Source organism: Lampetra planeri, chromosome 18 (genome assembly GCF_965212315.1).
Source record: "Lampetra planeri chromosome 18, kcLamPlan1.2.h2, whole genome shotgun sequence".
NCBI lineage: Eukaryota > Metazoa > Chordata > Hyperoartia > Petromyzontiformes > Petromyzontidae > Lampetra > Lampetra planeri.
In genome coordinates, this window is record NC_136124.1 from 2,359,290 (window position 1) to 2,373,248 (window position 13,959).

Here is a 13,959-nt window from a genome sequence, read left to right on the forward strand (position 1 = left end):
CAATTTGAATGTACAGTATTAAGTATATAACGTCCAAATGCCATATGCCAACCACATTCAAGATATATAACATACGTTGCATTCAGTACGTGAGAATGCATTGTTCTGTTTATGATGTTTGTTTTTAAGCTAATGCAATGCCAATGGAGCAAACTAAATCTGCGCAAATGAAGACTCAAGAAATGACAAACCATACTAACGAGATGATAAAACGAGACAAACACAAATCGATTCTTCTTGAATCTAATCTTTGATTTCATTGGGGAAGCTGGTGAGGGGTGATGTGGGAATGGTTTATTGATCCATGTTTAATAATCATCTTACAGAACTCTCTCTTGGGAGGAAGAGTGACACAGTGGTTAGCATTCTGGAGGGTGATCACCGTGTTAAAGATGGTTGTGTAATTATTTAGTATCATTACCCACTCAACTGTTATACTTAACCTCTAATGTGAGATTGGATGGTGGGTCGGTAGGTAGGGTGTTTAGTTAGGTACCATGGCCCAAGTTCGATACCTGACCGTGGCGAACGTCAGTGGCGAATGATATCCGTTCCGATCTTGTGTCCACCTCCACAAACCCACACGGACTGGCATGGCGAAGTTTAGTAAAAACAAACCCAACATGACTAAACACGGCATGGGGGGTGGGGGGGCTTTATCCAGTAGTGGATTGGCAAAAGGGCTGTAAATTCTACCTGTGGATTTTTGTAACAGTCTTAACATGACTGTCGTTCCCGTTTCATGCAAGTTCAACGCTAGGCCCTGCTATCACACGTTCGGTGGAGAGCGTGAGGTTGGCATCAACAATGGCGCCAGGACATGTTTGACAAGGCACTTAGCGGAGAGGTTTACCAATAGGTGTGACCAACGTGTGCTACAAAGGTTAAGTTTAATGATGCTTACGTTGCCACAGCAACGGCCTGTATTTTTGCACACGTTAGCAAGTTTACGTTCACTGCCTGTATTTACACGTACCGGCATTTTAATTTAAAGAGTCGGTTTGAATCTGCCTTCGTGTGTGTGTGTGTTTCGACATGCCTGCCATTAACAGTGGGGACATTGATGAGAGCAGGAGGCAGTGATTTATGGGAATACTTCCTGAGACAACCTTATTGTCAAAAGCTGCACCCGCCTTGGCATTCTGTTTGTTTGTGTGTGTTTATTCACAGATGCCTGTATAGCGTCATTGTTGTGGTTGCTGCTGCTTTGTTTCCTACAATGACGGCCTGGGTTTTTTTTTGCTTGCTGTCGTTTTTTCACAAGGCCGTTTGATAAGAAACAACAAGCGTTTGTTGTGAAAATATTGAGATTGTGCACCCGTGGATCTGCTGCGATGTGTGTACACTGTAATAAAGGCACAGACATCGCACACTCGTGATAACCTGGGTTGTGAGAGTTGCGCGATGACAAATATGCTTTCCTAAAATAATGTCGTTATTTATTCAGAGAGGGAAAAATAAACGAAAGTCTCCTAAGCTTTTTCAGGAAGGTCCTACGCTTTTGTGCATGATATCTAATCGTACATATGATGCAACCGATTGTTTTTAGAATTTAACGACTGATCACATTTAAAAACGTATTTCTATCAACAAGCAGTAAGGAGTATTGTGTGCAAACAACGGTGTTGCTTTTACATGACAATTAATATTTTTCCTTTCCCCGCCCCCTCTCCGTCATGCCCTTTCACACATCGGCAGGGTCACATGGTCGGCACGTGGACGTGATGGTTTGACTGGCGCGGGAGAGCATGCTGTCCCGTAATAACCCGGGTGGCGGCGGTGGCGGTAGGCGGACCAACCCACGGACGACCACGAACCCCCCCGTCGCCCGGCCCTCCTCCTCCGACCGGGATGGTGGCAAAATGCCTTCCAGCAACGGCGGCCCAAAGTCGCCGGTGGGCCGGGTTCCCGGCAGCGGCGGCGGTGACGGCGCGGCCGCCGGAGCCGAGTGGCTCACGCCGCGGCGGGTCAGCCACCGGCGCGCGGGCGCCGCAGAGCGGAGCGACGTGCGTGATTCGGGGACGTCTCCCATCGCCGCCAAGGTGCTCACGTCAGCCAACCCAAAGCTGTCGTACGTGGACCGCGTGGTGCTGGAGATCTTGGAGACGGAGCGTATGTACGTCAGGCACCTGAAGAGCATCGTGGAGGTGAGATGCAGGTTGGGGGTGCGGGGGGGTGGAGGGAAGGGGGGGGGCACGTGCCTTGCCGCTCTCTCGTTGCGGAGGGACGTCTTGGTCATGCGAGGGTGAAGGGTGGTCGGAGCGGCCGGGTAACCTTCCAACATTGCCCAGTGAACAACTCCACTTCTGGAGTGCACGGTTCAAGGGCTTGGACAATCGACTCCTGGTTTCCCTGTGCTGCTTTTAAAAGCCTTACGAGCACCTTTCCTTCATGAGTAATGCTGGAAAGAACGCTGTTCCCATCTCAAGTCCCGTGCCTTGTGGATGTTTCCAAACCTAGTATCACCCCATTAATCAATTCTCCGAATTACCTTGTGTTTCTTAAAGCAGGTAACATGCACAGGCTTGTTCTGCTGTTACGCTTCATTTACCTATCGTGCTGCATGACAGTGTCTCCACGTTTCATAAAAGAAATGTATACAAATGAATGGGTCTAGAAGGGTGGTGCAGTGCTTGGCACACTTTGCTGTAAAAAATTGTGACCTGGGTTTGTTTCCTGGCCATGGCTGACATCGGTGTGGTGAAGTATGGTCAAAAAGCCCTCACGACCAAAGCGGTGTGGGGTGGCCGTCATCCAGCAGTGGATTGACAAAGGTCAAAGAATAATAACTAATTCCTTATTTGCAGAGAAAGTGCCGTTGTGAAATCTGAGTTGGTTTCTTTAGTTAATGAAACACTGATGTAATGATTGTAGTTTTATATTGTTGAAGTATAAGTTCACGAAGTTAAACGCTGCATGTGGAGGAAGGAAACGTAATCCAGTGAGCAAATGGAACTTGTCTTGTTGACATTTCTCTGTGCTGCTTGGCCAGGAGCCACGAATTGATGTTGAGAATTGAATCCTCGTAACTTGGTGGTACAGTGCTGCTTACCATTTCACGTGAATTGGAATTAGGTTTCGTTGAGTGTCTCATGAATTTAGACTTAACACACGAGAAGACCACTGTGTAAGGACCACATGAGCGCAATCATCTGTGGAAGGGGGAGGCACAACTAACTCTAACCTCACGTAACAAGATAAATAAGTACCCTACTCCTGCAGCTAATTTCATTCCAAAATAAAACCATTAAATGTGTGTATATACTTCACACTGGCATACCACCTGTTTAAATGTTTTTTGCCTTATTACCCCAATTCATTCTAACTTGTGCTGTCAGTTTCCGATCATGAGACTAAGCATCCATTTGGAACTCTCCTAGAGCAAGGTGCAAAACCAACCCCCCCCCCAACCCCCGTGAGAGAACGGCATCGGTGATATCGCAAAACCACAGCACTTCTGAAATTCCATCAAGTGACCTCCTGTCTGCAATGGAGGCACTGGACTTTTCTACGTGTGTTGTAGAGATGTTCATCACATGGCGATAAAACCTACTTTTTTTTACTTAAACATTTCGTGAGTTCATGGAAATCATATTCTTGGTTCTTTCGGTAAAGTCACGTAGATAGAAAATACAAATAAATTAAAATAAAAAGTAAAAGCAAAAAACCACTACGTTTCGATCGGAAAAACAAGCGGTCTTCATCAGCTGGAGAGAAAAGAGGGGGGGGCAAGCCTCCAAATGCGACTGCTTCTCGGGGCTTTCAGAGGTTGAGCAAAGCCGTGCGGTGTAAACGGCACGGGCAGGGCAGCCAGCGCCAATGTCGGAGCAAAGCCCCGCAAGTACATATTTTTGGTATTTATTCTCAAAGCTGAAATGTTCGCACAATGTATGAATACCAATGTTTAATATTACGACATTTGTTATAAGGTCTTTGGTGACTAGGCTTAAATCCATGAACTCGCTGCGCTTGAGAACCTAATTTAATCACAAGCAGTTCAAACCCAGATTTGAACCCAGGATCTCAGTACTTTTTGTAATGCTGGAAATTTCAATGATGTTTGATTTGACAAATGCTTATGTGAAGTGTGAAATGTAAAGGGGTTGGTCTTAAGCCATCATCATTGAGTGTGTGGTGCACTGTGGGTAGTGAGTGTCGGTGTCTGGTAAGTGGTGTCACGTGAGTGGTGTCACATGAGTGGTGTGATGTGAGTGGTCAGCAACTGGTGAGTGGGAGTTGTCAGTGTGTGGAGAGTGAGTGTTATGCGAGTGTGTGGTGAATCTCAGGTATTAGGTTGGTGGTGAGTGTCTGGTGAGTGGTTCGCGTAACTAGATGAGCAAAGAAAACCATTTGTTATTGTGCAATATCTAACACGTGGCAGCAACATTTTTCAGAAGAACCTTAACTGCAGATTACGTGACCAGATCTCGACTGGTATCTCACCGGTTCATGCGACTGCCCTCTTCGCGTGGACCGAATACTTTGTGTACATTTTACACAAACTCTTGAGGACAAGTGACAATTGATTGATGTGGAAGACACACCGTGTCAGGCCTGTGTGAATATCTTGTCCCCGTTTGAAGGCATATTCTTGTGTGTGTGTGTGTGGCCCGATGAAACATAGCACAGCGGTGGCCTGTGTATTTCATTCATGGTTTACATAAATTCTCCATTATAAAGAAGCACCTTGGAAACGCAATTTTGTCGCCCAGAATTGTCCTCATTTATTTATCCATTTGTTTTCATATTTTCCAGTCGCATCAGTCAAATATTTAACCATTAAAAGCACTCTTTATGACAGTTAAGCTATGTCATTTGCATACAGTTTTCGCTTACCACTGCTGTGCTGTCAAGTTTATAAAGAATGATTACCTCACTTGAAAGCTCTTGAGCGTAAATATAGTGACATGCATCACACTAGGATTATACAGAACACATAAGAGTGGTTTGTGATTACTTATATTCTACCAACATCTACATCACATGGACAATGTTTTGATGATCAAGATCATTTGGAATTTGTACGTGCATGGATATATAATTGGTAAAAGACAATTGTAACAACGGAACCATACAAGACCATGTTCTTAGAAAGTTATGCGGTGTGGGAACACAGCCCTAAAACATCGTGCAATATTTTCGAGGTTTAATTTACGTGCTATTTAAAAAAAAAAGCTTTCTTTATTTTGCGAAAGGCAAACTCCAAGAAATGCCCATGTAAAACACAAAGTGGGATCTGCAGCTGTGTACAATTGTGCCAAGCTCGTCAGCTGCGCGCATTTTTTTTACTCTGACTTTTGAAAACAAACAGATTCTGTGAAGTACAATGCCGTCAGCTGACATTTTAAAGCCTGGTTCCGAGGCCACGCAAAAAAAAAGATTGAAAGGAAATGAGAAAAAAACGAGAACCAAAAATGGTAGTGCGAGAAAATAATGGCGCTGGGCATAGAGCAGAAGCAGGAAACCGTGAGCTCGTGCGATGGTGACGTTATAAAGCAACGTGGGGTGAGAGTCCAGGTGAAAGAGAGGCAACAAGCAAAGCAACTAAAGAATATGAAGGCTGTAGAACAAAGCTACTATGGGACATTGCCTCAATCATTTTGACAGTGACGCATTGTGTTGTGTTGCTTTGAACAGTGCCCTGTTATTATTGGTACACTCCCATCCCTATCAGAAACTAGACTATTTTTAATTTTACAATAAGAGGCCCACTGAGCTAGATAGCTCTTTTTCAAAAGCGACTTGACCGCAAATGAATGCTTATCGAAGTGGCTTATCAATTGCAAATTTATAGCAGCCAAATACTCTAAACGCACGTTTCTAAATATTGAGGGGGAAACTGGAGGACCCAGAGAAAAATCCACGTGACCACGGGGAGAACACGCAATCTCCAAATATACAGGTGTCAGGGTTGGGATCGAACCCAAGACCTCCTGCATACCAGGCGAGGTAGTTAACATCTCCTAGCCACCGTGATGATGATGACAAGAGAGAGAGACGCAAACTCTAAATATACAGCAGGCGTCGTCAGGGTCGGGATCGAACCCATGACCTCCTGCACACCAGGCGAGGTAGTTAACATCTCTCCACTGCGGGACCTCTATAGACCTGCATCTAGTTGTCTTGAGGTGGTTTGCCATTTCCCCTGTGATGCTGTGTCATACAACATTTACACCGATAACAATAGGCGTGGGTCATACGTATTGCAGATACAATTATCTTGTTTTTGTTAACTTATTACTTTGATCAATTTACTGTCTTTTCTCTCTGTTCGCTGTTAACATCCCACCACTTTCGGGTTGTGGCCTCTCCCTATGTCTTTCTTCACTCTCTCTTGCCACCTCCCATCCAGTGGACTCCTCCAATTCTTTTAATCTTGTCCGGTCATCTCATTCTCTGGTGGCCTGTCTTTCGCTTTCACTGCAACAGGCTCCACTCCATTGTTACGTGTGCCCATCTGTTATCCGCTGTTTGAGCTGGATGCCCTCCCAAAACTCCTTTTGAAGCTCTAACTCAATGTGTAAGTTTCGATTTAAAGCTTTCGTGACTGCAGGGATTCATCTTCTTGGTTCTTTTGGGAAAGTCACGTAGAAGGGAAATAATAAAATAATTAAAATAAAACATAATAAAATAATTCTCACAACGTTTCGGCCACAACGCAAGCAGCCGTCCTCAGGTGAAGAACAGGTCTGTTGGAAAGACAGTGTCTGAATGTCTGAATGTCTGTCTTTCTGACAGACCTGTTCTTCACCTGAGGACGGCTGCTTGCGTTGTGGCCGAAACATCGTGAGAATTATTTTATTATGTTTTATTTTTATTATCTTATTACTTCCCTTCTACGTGACTTTACCGAAAGAACCAAGAAGATCAATGTGTAGGTTTTTACCAACTCTATTCAATACTCTGACTTAAATATAAACCTGTTTTATATATATATGTTGTCTTAATATTGTGCTAAAGGTAAGGATGCAGCCCTGCAATGATTTGTTGAGGCCACTGCTAGTGGATGGACCTCCGCTAGAGGAAGCTCTCAGGCCCATTCAGACAGTATTTGGCCTCCTCTTTTAGGCTCTCCAGACATCTTGAAAGATAAGGGCGTATCAACACCTTACCCCACAACACTCAACCTGCTCTTCGACTAGCTGTTGTTATTTTAACTTGCCATTTGGAGTTTTGTCTATAACTGTAACGACATATATGGTATGCCAATCTCTTGACAAAAAAATAACATTTAGAAGTTGTTTCCGTATACGTTGCCTCTTTTGTGTGCAGTGTTTCCACAAAAGAGCCAATCCACGCTTCAATGATTCACATTTTTTTAATTCACAGTGGGGTATTTTACCCAGAATGCATTAAAACTGCACGAACACGCACTGACTAGCGTGGTGAAGTACAGTCTCGGGAAACAATACTCATGAAAATACACGGCATGGGGAGCCCCGTCGTCCAGTAGTTGATTAACAAAGAGTGTCGAATGATAATTGATGTGTTTCTTAAACGTAACACCAGTGGCATAGCGCATTTGTCATGGGCCATGAAGAATGGAATGTCATGAGGCAGCCTCTCTCTGCCTTCCCCTCCCCCCTCGTCATAGCCCAGCACGTGGGCCCCCCTCAGCCACTTGGGCCCCCTCAGGCACCTGGGCCTTCCCTCAGGCCCCCCTCAGGCACCTGGGCCTTCCCTCAGGCCCCCCTCAGGCCCCCTTCAGGCCCCCCTCAGGCACCTGGGCCTTCCCTCAGGCCCCCCTCAGGCACCTGGGCCTTCCCTCAGGCCCCCCTCAGGCCCTCCTCAGGCCCCCCTCAGGCACCTGGGCCTTCCCTCAGGCCCCCCTCAGGCACCTGGGCCTTCCCTCAGGCCCCCCTCAGGCCCCCCTCAGGCCCCCCTCAGGCACCTGGGCCTTTCCTCAGGCCCCCCTCAGGCCCCCCTCAGGCCCCCCTCAGGCCCCCCTCAGGCACCTGGGCCTTCCCTCAGGCCCCCCTCAGGCACCTGGGCCTTCCCTCAGGCCCCCCTCAGGCGCCTAGGCCCCCCTAAGGCACCTGGGCCCTCTTCAAGCCCCACTCAAGCTCCACTCAAGCTCCACTCAGGCCAATGGGCCTGCACACTTGATGGCCGTGCAACTGCTTAACGCTTATGTTTAAATTCACCAAAAATAAATTACTCGTGTTTGTATACGTTCTTTTTAGTTTTTTTAGGATTTACTGAGTGTTTTTTTTCAAACTTAAACATAGTACTGTATCTGAAATAAACCAACACTATACATTCCCATGATCTAAAATACAATATTTTTAAATAAGAGTTTTATTTGTCAAAAGGCCCAAAAGTCCAGCATTTTATTAGGAATGATATTTAAAGATACTGTATTACTTTTGGTAGTCCTCTGTGTTAAGTCCGTGTGTTCGTGAGTGTGATGAAGGGTCACGACTCAGTACATTCTATATCGGGCTTGGGGTGATGATCGTTACATCCTTTGTCTTCCCTGGAGGTGAAATCGAGCTAAAACAATGGAGCAGTGTTTCATCTTGCACAGTGAACGTCCAAGGATACCCTGGCTTCCCCCAGTCAATACAGTACTATGTGACCCGCATGCTTTTAGCAACTTCTTGCATTAGCTTTGTCCAAGAGGGGTTTTTTTTTTACACAGCTATGTGAAGTATGCTACAGTCTGCAAAAGAATTTCACGGGGCTAAATGCACAGATCTCTAGGGGAGGTGAATTTCACAGATTTAAATGCACATTTTTTTTCAATCCAGCGATTTTCAACCCACCCGTAGATGAAGGCCTGCTCACGCCATGCCAGTCATGTGTTTATTTTTAATACATACTTCACCATTGCTGGCCAGCGTGGGTTAGCGAGGGGGGTTGGGGAACAGGACAGGTTCTGATATCACTTGCCACTGATGTTCGCTGTGGCTGGGAAGCAAACTTGGATTGCTGGGTTCATAGCACATCATGCTAACCACTGCAACCACCACTCCACCCAACACGTTATTAATGGAGAAAAGGTTTTCATCATTTTCCTTAATTGAATTCAAGTAAAAAAAATAATTAAAATGTGTTACTGTCAGATATGATATGAAACAATAAAGCTGAACAACAGGTTTCTGTAAATGACATTAATGGTAACATTTACTTATCAATGTTTTGCGAATAAAAGTGGTAATATTAATGACAAATACAGACATGACACGGAAGTTGAAAAGTGCGCAAGAAGCATGGAGAGACACATGCTTGGAATTGCACAGACATAAAGAGGGACACATGGATTCATTAGAGAATATGGACAATTTGGAAGACATGATATTGACTTTGGACAGGTATGATCACCGGTGGTCAAGGCTGACGATGAAATCAGCTCATTTGGGGGAGCTAGATGGATTGTTACATTGCAGGACTGCGCGAAATGACCACAGACCATGACTGCTGATAATGAATGGTGAAAAAATGAATCGGTCCAGCACAGTCATTGTTAAATCTACTTTGAGAGTACAATTTTATTAGAATTTTCAAAAAGACATGAGTCAACTTTTACTACATAAATGAATGTACAAAACAATTTACTTTTCAATAATCATCTAGGCTACACGTGCAGTCTTTAGTTTCAAGCATGCTCTGCATTGCCTGCAATATGTGATACGTTTTATTCCTGCACAAAGATTTACAAATACGTAATGTATGCTTTTGAAATGTGACCGGTCTCTGTGACACAAACATTATCGTCATTTCTTCTGATAAGAAAATAACCTAATGTACGTGCAGAGACACGAAGGTATGATTTCAGTGTCAACCGCTGTACAGCAGGGTGTGCCTTCACAGTGTGACCTGACCCGGACATTCTTCATTACGTGTATCTTGCTTGTCCGGTTTTATTTCAGAGCTTGCTATTATAAAACATTTTTAAGAATGTTTTTTTTAAAAGACAAAAATAGCCGGGCCCTCGGCTTAAAAAGTACAGTTGATCTGCCAGAATCCACAACTTTTGAAATTTGGACCTATTTTTATTTCATTCTAAGTTGTGTATAATGAAGAATGCCTTTGACCAAATCACGCATAATGGGTGCAGTCTCAAGTAAGGAAGATGAACCTGGTTAGTGTTTATGGATGGGTGACGACAATGCAAAAACAAGGTGTTATCGACTGCTGCGGGTCCTCGTTGTCGACAAAAGATCACATTTCAATACAATCCTTGGTTGTGCTGTGCGATGTTCCCTTGCTTGCACTTCCCGCTGTCACCAACAAGGGCTGACCAGCATGATGAAGAATGGTCATACAGCCCCATGACTCACAGAGTATGGGCAGGCCGTCATCCAGCAGTGGACTGGCAGAGGGGGTGTATGTACACGCACCTTGATATGTGCGCCTGAATGCAGTTATTGGTCGTACTCGCAGCTTTTTTGCAATTCCTAGGCACTACGATCTGTTGCGATTGTTTAGAATTGCTCATATAAAACGAAAATACAATGCACTGTACGCCGTAATTGTATCATGACGTTAACATTTAAGAATTTCATCTATGAATGAGAAAAAAAATAACAACAGCAAAGCCAATTGTTTTATTTTCTCTAAAACAAAATCTTAATTCGTGTAAATGTAAAAAATTGTATCTGGTCGATTGTTAATTACAACTCGGTTGTTGCAGGCCATGCAATACCAAAGCATAATTGACTGTGCTTTTCAATTTAATTGAACAGGATTACCTGACAGCCATCAGCCAAAAGCTCCCAAATGATGACGTCAACACCCTGTTTGGAAACATCAAGGAGATATTCAAGTTTAACAGGTACGTGCGTGCATGGCATTATTACTTACCTGTTATTTTTTTAAATTAATATTTCAAAATTATCACACATGTGAGACATGTCTTGACATACCAATTCAGTCCATAAATCAACCCATGATCTTTGTTGAGAGCCATGAATACGCTTATAGCAATGGTGTAATTCCTTCTACGCTCGTTTAGACGCGCACGTTATGTCATTCACGTTGTTGTATAGCTGAACAGTGATTGGGTCCTGTGGCTTTGATTGACTCGGTGTTGGATTGGACACGCAACTGACCTACCCTGACTGGACATCTGTTAAAAAGAGCTTTATAGCTCATCGAATTCCTCCAGTATATAAAAAAAAAACATTTTGATTCTGACTGCAAGGAATAGACTTCACCGCACATGACAAGGCCTCACTTCCTTCACAAACCACAGGCAGTGTAGATTTATCTCGATCTTTATATATCGCACTGGATTGCTCCTCCAGAATGCACCTGGTGGTCAGGAGAAGTAGGCTTCTGTCAGTCTAGTTGAGTCTGAATCAATCTAGATGTTAAAGTGCACGGCTCCAGTGGCTTCCTAATATCTAAACTATTCTAAACTATTTTTTATTTTACCAGGTAAGGCCCACTGAGCTATATAGCTCTTTTTTTAGAAGCGACCCGGACACAAATTATAGCTCAACAAAGTGGCTCATCGCGTGAAAGTGTATTGCAGTCAAATACTTAAAACGCATGTTTCTAAATGTGAAGGGAAAACCCAAGGACCTGGAGAAAAATCCACGCAACCATGGGGAGAACATTCAAACTCGAAATATACATGCACTAGGGTCGGAATCTAACAGACGACTTCCAAATGTAATGTAATACAACATTTAATTTATTATTTTATCTTTATACGTGACTTTACCGAAAGAACCAAAGAGTAATTCCTGCAGTCACGAAAGCTCCAAATTAAGTTTGAACGACTTCCTGTATACCAGGCGAGGTAGTTAACAGGTAGTTAACATTACGTCGCTGGTAGTAAACATATCGGAAGGAAGAGCATTCCAGACAGCAGCAGAAGCGTGCGATGCAGTGACCGTCTGTGTTGGATGATAGGTCAAAAACTGCTGCGAGGATGACCGGAGTTTTTGGGATGGTTTATGCACCTCAACGACATCAGCAAGGTGTTGTGGTTGATTTATGGCAAGCAATTTGGGTGTGCACATGTAAGCAAACACCTGTTTAATGCCAGAGAGGGTAAAATCCTATTATTTTTCTCACGTTTATTTTTGCTTTTGCTGATGATGTCACTTGCTTCCATATTGTTGGTTTCTGGAAGCCACCATCATAAAGCAACACAATTGGCTGGCTGCCACAAACCTCTCATGGAGATCACAGTTGGTGTGGCCGTGTGATGACTGCCGCCACCACCACAGAGGCAAAGCGAAGCACAAACTAAGCGTAAACTTAGCGTGCTACAATCTCTGTAAATATGCTGATTATGTGCGTGTGTGTGTGCGTGTGTGTTGGTTGCAGTGAGCTGCTGGGAGAGTTGGAGGATTGTGGCAGTGATCCCGTCGCCATCGCGGAATGCTTTGTCGAAAAGGCAGGTTCAGACACCTCTCCGTTTTAAACCTGGTGGCGAGTCCGATTGTGTCTGCCAAGTTGTCTGCTCTGCACGAGTTTCTTTCCTGCCATGCGATTTGAAACTATGAACCTTGCTTACCCCTGGTATCGAAAGTGCAATTATGGAGTGCGTTGTAATCGAGAGACTGTATTGTCTTGGTGTTGTGTTGGATTGCTGTGGGTTTGCTGCCTTGCCCAAGCTTGCATTTGGTCTTAACAAATCTGCAATAATAAATGCTCAAGGGCAATTTGTACTTTAATGCTATATATTTATTAATTATTGACTTGCTTAACTTTTCTCTATCCTACTCTTGTATCCATTCTTGTATTTATTTATTGATGTAACTTGCTGACCCTCCCTTGATTCTCCCAGGATAAATACAGATTCTGAATCTGATGTGGCTTCCTCTTGAATCAACGTGAAGTTAATTACAATAGAAACACGATCGTAAATTATAAAGTAAGATAGTCCATCTTCTTGGTTCTTTCGGGAAAGTCACGTAGAATGGAAATAATAAAATAATAAAAATAAAACATAATAAAATAATTCTCACGACGTTTCGGCCACAACGCAAGCAGCCGTCCTCAGGTGGAGAACAGGCATGTCGAGGAGACAGAGTCTGAATGACAAGCCCCAGGCGTGACTTTACCGAAAGAACCAAGAAGATGAATCCCTGCAGTCACGAAAGCTTTAAATCGAAATTTAAGATAGTCCAAATAGGTCGTGAATCTTTCATGGATATTCCACTTATCTTTGGTGCCAATCATTTTACGCTGTGACAATACATTGTAATAACAGATTAATTCAAATCAAATGCTTCCAATTTCATATTTCATGCTGTGGAGTTGCTTTACATTGTGGTGATGTTTTTTTGTTTTGCAGAGCGGAGGATTTGAGATATATACACAGTACTGCACAAACTTCCCCAGGTATTAATATGAAAGAAAAAAAAACAGATCTATCCCAGCGATAAAATCAATACACCTTGATTACTATCACAAAACCACGCGCTGTTGCGAGTGCTGATTGAGTAGTCTGTGCAATGCTGCCACACTGTGGAAGTTTGTAAGAGTGTCCATGCAGAACATTGCGCACGAGATAGGGGGGGAAACTCGAAGATAACGTCTGTTAAACCCTGCAGAATGTAACGCGACTGACTCTGCTGACGCACCCAAGGATGGCGAAACCGGGTCACAGTTTGCATGCTTGAACACATGCTGCAGGTTACTCTAAGTTTCTAAGGCCCAAAAGGTCGATAGATAATACATTTCCACGCTGGAACACGGAATTCATTTTCTTGATTTATGTTTGTATTATTTATCACACAGAATGCTCAGCTACAGCAGTCGATGAGGGTTATATACTGATATTTACATGTGTCAGCTGAGGGAAATATTGCCGCAAAGTCTGTAAGCCTTTGTTTTTCATTCATTTGTAGCCCTTGACGCATGCCACCGATGTGTTCTGTGGTGCATTGAGCACACGATGGACACGGTTTCCACACACAGGACAGGAATATGAAAAATATTTTTCTTGCGCAGAGTTCTCTACAAAGAGCCAATGCCATATTTGCCTGACAATGATCT

General features: G+C 43.8%; 1 protein-coding gene across 1 annotated transcript in view; it reads left to right on the top strand.

The window, feature by feature from the left end:
* LOC144723482 (uncharacterized) overlaps window positions 1-13,959 on the top strand; it is an 84,442-nt gene that overhangs the window by 25,723 nt on the left and 44,760 nt on the right. The window contains exons 2-5 of the mRNA XM_078602273.1: window positions 1,699-2,147; window positions 10,689-10,777; window positions 12,283-12,352; window positions 13,256-13,302. Of these exons, the coding sequence (XP_078458399.1) occupies window positions 1,749-2,147; window positions 10,689-10,777; window positions 12,283-12,352; window positions 13,256-13,302 (605 nt within the window). The 5' untranslated portion in view covers window positions 1,699-1,748. The remainder of the gene's footprint in view (window positions 1-1,698; window positions 2,148-10,688; window positions 10,778-12,282; window positions 12,353-13,255; window positions 13,303-13,959) is intronic.